Source organism: Morus notabilis, unplaced genomic scaffold, assembly GCF_000414095.1.
Source record: "Morus notabilis unplaced genomic scaffold, ASM41409v2 Scaffold271, whole genome shotgun sequence".
Taxonomy (NCBI): domain Eukaryota; kingdom Viridiplantae; phylum Streptophyta; class Magnoliopsida; order Rosales; family Moraceae; genus Morus; species Morus notabilis.
Genome location: NW_010365721.1, coordinates 269497 through 277454, shown reverse-complemented (window position 1 = coordinate 277454; position 7958 = coordinate 269497). Strand labels below are relative to the sequence as shown.

The following is a 7958-nucleotide window of genomic DNA, read 5'->3' as shown; positions in this document are numbered from 1 at the left end:
AATTCAGATTGTTCTTTAGTTATTATAGGTAAGTTAGCTAACCATTTGAAGACACTTTCTTGCCCAGTTTGATATTGATGTACTTTAAAAAGTATTATTTTTACTTAAAACAAAAGTAGAAGTAGAAGTATGATCTAAAAACACAAATTTTAACATCTAAAAATAACTCAAAAAATGCATTAATTTTTGTGTAAAATGTTTTTGTATACTTTTACTAAACAATTTAAGTAAATCGTTTATTATGTATAGTACTTTTAGGGCCCGTTTAGTTAACTAATTTGAGTTTTTAATTCGAGTTGAGATGTGACTTTACGTGAGAATTTTTTACTATAGTAAAAAAAATTAGATGTGACTATTTCTGATAACTTTTTACTGTAGCAAAACTCGAATTCAAACACACTCTATGTCGTTTTTACTTGTGCTTATGTTGCACATCGTTGAGGTCTTCAATGACCTATGAGTTGAGCTTCTCGTATTGGCTGAGCTCCTCCTAGGTGAGTTATATTATTATGTTCTTTGTTGAAGCTGTACGCTTCTTGATGGAGTGATGAATGAAACTATCCTTGTGCTCCATTATTAATGCGACTCTTCTTGATTTCTAGATTTGAAACGTGATTGAAATATTCCTCCAATTTTTCTTGGTTGGAAACGTTGTTTTCCTGCTGTCATATATCTAGTTCCACCTGAAGTGTGCTCCATTATTGTGCTCCAAGTCATATATATATATATATATACATATAGAGGGAGTCCAACATCCCATATGCATGATACATATATATATATATATATGTTTATATTGACACAAAATTACATATTGCAAATGACATTACATATATATCTCAAATACAAACCTAGTATATATGTCATACATTGCAATTAGTAATTAAGAATGATAAGTTGGTAGCATTAAAATTTCAAATACAAAATAGAGAATAATTTATACGATATGTACCATACATATCATTTGTCAATACTGTCCAAATAGTACTAGTACTACTCAAAGAACCCATCCTTGGATAAAGTTAGTCTCAGACCCTGCCATGCCCTTTGGAATAGTGCTGGATGTTCCCTCATGATCAACTGCTACATACTGATGGTATCTGTTCAAATTGCAAGATTGTTGTTTATAAGTCTAATAAAATTTCAGGAATATTTATGCTTCAACTTCAGCTAGGTTCAAATGAATATTGTAATTTCTTACCATACAATATTTGGGATGGTATTGAAAATAGATAATAGTACCTTCATCATCATGTAGTCAGTATGCTTACACGTGATCAATAATTAGTATCCAAAAATTTGTATATATCAGACTTCACGGATTAATACATAAACAGATTTTTTAACGCTTACGGCTTCTAAAAAATTAGTACCTTTTTAAATTCAAGCTGCATATATACCCAAATATATATATATAGAAGTCATTTGTTATGCTTTAATTTAATTACCCTATTTGTAAGATGGGTTCTGGTGGCTGGCAATCCATAGTAATGTTGCTTTGAGAAGAACTATGCAAAGCAAAGTTGCTGCTTCCAGCTGCTACATTAGAGCTCCATAAGCTTTGAATGGCTTTAAGGTTTTGCCCTTCTGCCTCGAGCTGATCAAACAAATGTCACATAATACAACATGAGTCATTATAATATTGTATATATATATATATATCAGACGTATCAACAACAATTTGGTACAACCTTAAGCTTAAGCTGCTTGTTAAGGTCCCCAAGCTGACGCTCCTGCCAAAATGGTAATTGGAGAACTTGTTCACAAATTAAGAGCTATTTTGATGCTAGTACAAACTTCTAAAACTATACTACTTGGGAAATATTTGGAAGGAATATAAAATCAACACAAAGATATGTACTGATGAAAAGGAAAACGTACCCAACTCGGAAATCTTTAGTGCACTATATATCAAAGAGAGGGGAAAAACCAGTCTTAAATTGAGTTTATTACTTAGACATGGTACGTCCCAAAAATGGGCAGTGACATAATAAAAATGTTTCTGAAACTAGTTCTACTAATGTTAATTTAAAAATCAGTTACCCGCTTTTAGAGTTAAGCAACCTTGAGTGCTTATAACAAAAATTGCCATATGAGCCACATGTAACAAGATGAAACAGCAAACAAAACTACTAACTTTCATTCCAAAAAAAAAGGAAGAGAGAGAGCCACATATAACAAGATTAAACAGCAAACAAAACTCATTAACTTTCATTCAAGAGAGAGAGAGATATATATATATATATAGAGAGAGAGAGAGAGAGCCACATATAACAAGATTAAACAGCAAACAAAACCCCTCACTTTCATTCAAAAAAAAAAAAAAGGAAGAGAAGAGGACGCTAAGGAACCGGTTGCATACAAAAACCTAACTCCTAATAGACCCTATCTATAAGTTTTCTCTGCAATATTTGAATACTATTTTTTTTTTTTTTTGAGATAAAATATATTTGAGTACTATTGCAAGTTATTTATTTGTATTCAAGGATAGAACAACAAAGTTACTGCTAAAAGATAAACATATACTAGGCCCAAGAGAGAAGTCCTACAAAATTCATGAACATTGAGGATTAACTTGTTAAATAAGAAGGTTAATTAGATCCAACTTGATCGTGTATAGGGACATATAGTATAATATACATGACATCTTTCTTACCTTTTTCCTCAGGTCTTCTACTTGCTCAATCATAATCTGCATCTGCGGTTAAGAACAAACAGAACTTAAAATTAGAAAAACAAATAAAACTAAAATTTTCTGAGTCACATAATTGACTAATTCGATTATATCGTGGGATTTGCAGGGAAAGACAAAAAAAATAATATCTGAATCTTCTTCCATTAATATTACAGCTTTCACTCTACTATACGAGCTACTAGTAGGGTATTTATGAGTTAGCTACAAATTTTGATTTAGACAAATTTGAAAAGACATTTAAAAAGAAATTTGTGGGGTAATTAGTTGTATTGTATTTGGCTACCATAGAGGTCATTGCAGAGATGCCATAATGAAAAATTAAGGCACAAAATATGTTCCTTTATTTATTTCTTTCTTTTTTTGCTCAACTTATGTTTATTCAAAATACACACACAACCCCACGTATATACTTGTAGACAACATGACCTATACATAAAATTGGCAATAAGCACTGCAGCTTTCCAGATTAAAAAAGGTTTCTTTCTGTATAGAAAGAACGTTTCAAAATGATCCAACATTATATTTTACCTTCCTTTGTCTAGCTTGTGCAAGAGCTCCTTCAAGCTGTTTTTCAAGATTTTGCAACTCTTTAACATTGAGTGGTCCAAGATCTTCACCAAGAAAATGCCTTAGGGATTTTGCAAGATTTATAACAATTAGTAAAAGAAAAGAAAAAGAAGATCTTACGATTCAAAGAACTAAAAACGAAGATAACCTTTGAGTGCGCTGAAGAGACTCATATTTGGCTTTTAACTTTGTAACCTCCTGGTACCAGCTCTGCATTATTAATGATAAATTAACCCAAAGAAAAACTTAAGACACACTTAATTACAAAACATAAAAAACAGTGCAATAAGAAAATAAAATTTGTATTAGATTGTACTGATGAAAATTAATACAAAAGCAGAACCAATCAGCCCCGTAGAAGAGAACCTATCATACACGACTAATATTAAGTGTATGCATATATAGAACTATTTGTTAGTAGTCATTATAAGAAATCACACAAGAAAAATAATTATCTTCTTTTATTTTATTTTTCAATATCTATTTGAAGGGAATTGACCATTGCAACGGTACTTTCCTACATGCATAACTCATTTAAGCAAAAGATGTATCACAACATGAAAAACTTCCACCATGAAAAATCATTAAGCTAACAAAAGGGATGAATACTAATTAGTAGACTCTTCATGAATGTTTTATTCTAGTATACATTTGAAAAGTTCTTCAATAAGTACTTGGTTTGTAAACACTATGCTAAATATGAGAGATAAACACGAAAAGAAATAGCAAGATCAAAATTTAAGGAAATTAAATATCTAACATATATATATATATATAAGAACAATTTTTCTTTTGATAATTAGCTTCGTATGTAAAAGTAACTGTGATAATGTGAATAGAAATCTAGTAACATATAAAGTAATGTAACTATTAAGTGAACTACTGTACTGGTACGTGGTAGAGAAAATTTGGAAAACCAGACCTGTGTTTCGCGCTCAATAAGGCTGGTGTCTTGAGGAGTAAAAGAGCAGCGTTGGTACCGCTCAAGGGTTTTGGTTATACTGTGCAAAAGAAGAATATGTTATTAATTAGCGAATTCATAGTTGAGCCTTAATCATTTTTGTTACTTAACATACGAAAATTAAACTCAAAAACATCAGTTTTGAGATAAGTGTATGCAACAGTGCAACTGCTGTTCTAATCAAATTAAACAACCTAGTTTGCATTTAGAAAAAATTAACTAAAGGATATTCTTTTCTTTTTTGTTTTTTTTTAACTTGAGCACGAGGGGATTTAAACTCTACACTTTATGGTGGCCTAATCAAGAGTGGAATTACCGCTACGCTATGCTCACAACCATATCAAGTAAAGAATATTTAAATGCGACTTATAACTTATAAATCCTTAAAACCAACTTATATACCTCAAAAAAAAAAAAAAAAAAAACTTATTTGGACTCTGATAGTAAACATATATTTCTCATTAATTAATGGATATATGGCACGAACTTTAAGCATGAAAAGATTCTAAATTTCTAGTATATGCAATTCATTATATTTTCAATTTCTTTAATTTTTTCGAATTAAGCGCACATAATAGTACTACTAGCTAGTCATCAATATAAATTAAAGATATGGTTAGAACTATATGTTAAGCGCAATTTGGTGTAGGCAATTAATTAATCCTTTTTTTCTTCAGAATACAGATATTGCCCTTAGTATATATTGCTCTCTGTTAGATATTGAAACTCTTTATTACTTCACATTTGTACATATTATATATATAACAAAAGACAAATAAGTAATAGTGCATATATATATATATATATATATATATATATCCGAGCTTCAAAGTTATTATAAAGACTTTCGTCGTGATCTCTACACTTACCTGATATATACACACTTATACACATACATTTAATACTATTGTTAAAACCGTGGAATGGTCTATATACTTACCGTATAAATGCATACATACACATATAGATATACATTTCATAGTAATACACGCACTATCACACTCATATATGTGTGTGTGTGTGTGACTAACACACTATATACGTTCTTAAAGAAAACGCACCATATATGCGCATCTTTACATATAAAAACAATCAAATCTGCTGAAAGGATCTGGGTATAATCTCAAACCGTCATTGAATTAACCTACAAATATACAGGCCTCTAGGAGAGATGAGTCCGGAAGACTCGGATTTTCTTTTGTTAATTTTTGGACTAGAAAGAGAAAGGAAAACACAAAGATAATCAAGAGAACACATGAGAAGAAGTGATGGGCCCGTTTGTTTGCGTTTTCGTTTTCGTTTTTTACGGTTTTCAAAGCAAAAAAATGAAAACGGGTGTTAAAAACGTGTTTGGTGCAATTTTTTTTAAAAAACAAAACCAAAAATGTTTTTGTCTTTTTGTGGAAATCAGAAAACGAAAAAAAGGTGTTTTCATTTTCTTGTTTTCGTTTTCTGTTTTCTGAAAAACGGATTTCACTTTTTTTTTTCTTTTTCATTTTCTTCCCTCTTTTCTGAAACCGTTTTTGTATTATATATGTTTATTTAATATATTTATTTAATATATTATTATTTAATATATTTAATAATATTATTTATATAATATATTTAATAATATTATTTATTTAATATATTTAATATATTATTTATTTAATATATTTAATAATATTATTTATTTAATATATTATTACATGTTTTCAAAAATTAAACCACCAAACGCAGTTTCAGTTTTTTTTAAAATTGAAATCAATCTCTAAATAAAATTACCAAACGCATTTTTAGAAATAATTCAAAAATGAAACTAAAAACGTTTTCATTTTCATTTTCGTATAGAAAATAAAAACGTTTTGGAACCAATTCCAAACGCACCCGATAATACTGTAAAGATTTTCAATAATCAAGGGAAACAGCAGTAAAACCAAAAGATCTTAGGACCAAAAGGAATGAAGACAAGATTTTCCAGTTATCGAAGAATTGGAAATGATTGCGGCTAGAAAAGTTAGACAATGGTCCGACTCCGAGAGAGAGAGAGAGAGTTTCCTTGTATTGACTGACTGACATGTGAGAGTTTTTTTTTTTTTTTTGCTGAAAGTAAAGAAAGAAAGATCGCTTCTCCCACAGTAGGACTGTTCCATCAGGAATTGCCGAAGCCATCAAAAACAAGAAAAGAGGACGACAGAGAGAGAGAAAGTTTGAAAGCTTGAAAGGACGGCGAAACGTGTCGATCCGTGATTGATGATGGCTGGAATATTTGCTGATCTGAGAAATGAGAGAGACACACACACAAAAACATAAGAAACTCGGTCTTCGATCTACTCATGATCCAAAGTTTTCATTTCCTGGAAAGCCAGTTTAGAATGATTGAGAGAGCCAATTGCAATATAAGCACAAGAAACAAAAAGAAAAATAAGAATAATAATTTGAAAAATAAAAAAGAAGAAGAAACAACCACAGATTCATCATAATGGAAGAGTAATAGATGTCAGAGACTAGGTTTGAAGAGAGCGTTTTGTTCTGATAAAGTTACTAGAGAGATAGTGACGAGATTTGGAGGAAAACGCAAAATGGTAGTTGTCAAAATGGCTGTAAAATTACTAGCTAAGGATCAACCAAGAGTAGTAATGCAGAAATTTAGAGCGGGAATAATTAATATAGTAATAATAATATTATTATTATTATTAATAAATTTCAGCATGAAGAACACCAATAAACCCAAACAAAGAAGAAAAAAGTAAAAAGACCAGTTTAGTAAAAGGGTAATTAGATTTCTATGTTTTCAACAGATCCAACTAGCTGAAAATCTAGATCAATGAAAAGAAGAAAAATAAGCCCAAATAACCTTAAAGCAAAAAAAAAAAAAAAAAAAATGCGTTCCTTAAAAAGACCAAAACAAAATGAGGATCTAAAGATTAAAAAAAAAAAAAAACATATTAATTAAAGAGCAACAATATTAACAAATCATGACATTAACAGGTTCATACAAATGACAAGAAGCTTTTATAAATACCCACAAATCTATATGCCGAAGAAACAAAAAGCAGCAACAATTTTTGTGTCTTAGGGCAAATAATAATGATCATAAAAAGCATATATCATGTGTTTAAACCTTATGATTAAAAAAAAGCTCATGTAATGAGAGAAAAGGAGAGGTTGATTTGTACAAGAAAGAGCTAGAAATTAGAAAAGAGAAAATATTATGCACATATATATGTGTGTGTGTGTGTATATATGTAGTAATATTTACCCTGCGCTTCCAAACTCATAGAGCTTGCCCCTACTAGAGAAGACGATGAGGGCAATTTCGGCATCACAGAGGACAGAGAGCTCTTGAGCTTTCTTGAGCAAACCATTCCTCCTCTTTGAGAAAGTCACTTGCCTGTTGATCTTGTTCTCTATCCTCTTCAGCTCCACTCTTCCTCTCCCCATTATATTATAGCCAATTTAAGGGTTACACTATTTATATATATATATATATATATATATATACACACACACGTTGCTATGTGTGTATATGTGCAATGATATATATGAACTTGTTTTCTTTTCCTTTGTATTTTTTTTTTTTCTGTTCTGGGGTTTGCACAAAAATGGAGCTGTTGGTGAAAATGGGCTAAGACGTCTGAGACTGAGAGATGAGTGGGAGTTAGAAGGGTGTTTATATAGAAATAAAGAGAAAGAGAAGGAGATAGAGAGAGAGAGAGAGAGAGAGAGAGAAATAATTGACATCTAAAGCACAAA

General features: G+C 30.4%; 1 protein-coding gene across 1 annotated transcript; it reads right to left on the bottom strand.

Moving 5' to 3' along the window:
• Positions 1-811: 811 nt before the first annotated feature.
• On the bottom strand, positions 812-7724 carry LOC21403653 (MADS-box transcription factor 6). The gene is made up of 8 exons (XM_010108448.2): positions 7465-7724; positions 4185-4263; positions 3411-3472; positions 3224-3323; positions 2657-2698; positions 1692-1733; positions 1449-1597; positions 812-1100 (listed from the first exon to the last, which is right to left on the bottom strand). Exons 1-8 carry the CDS (start codon positions 7644-7646, stop codon positions 998-1000), a joined length of 759 nt encoding a protein of 252 aa, XP_010106750.1. The 5' UTR covers positions 7647-7724; the 3' UTR covers positions 812-997.
• Positions 7725-7958: the final 234 nt, after the last annotated feature.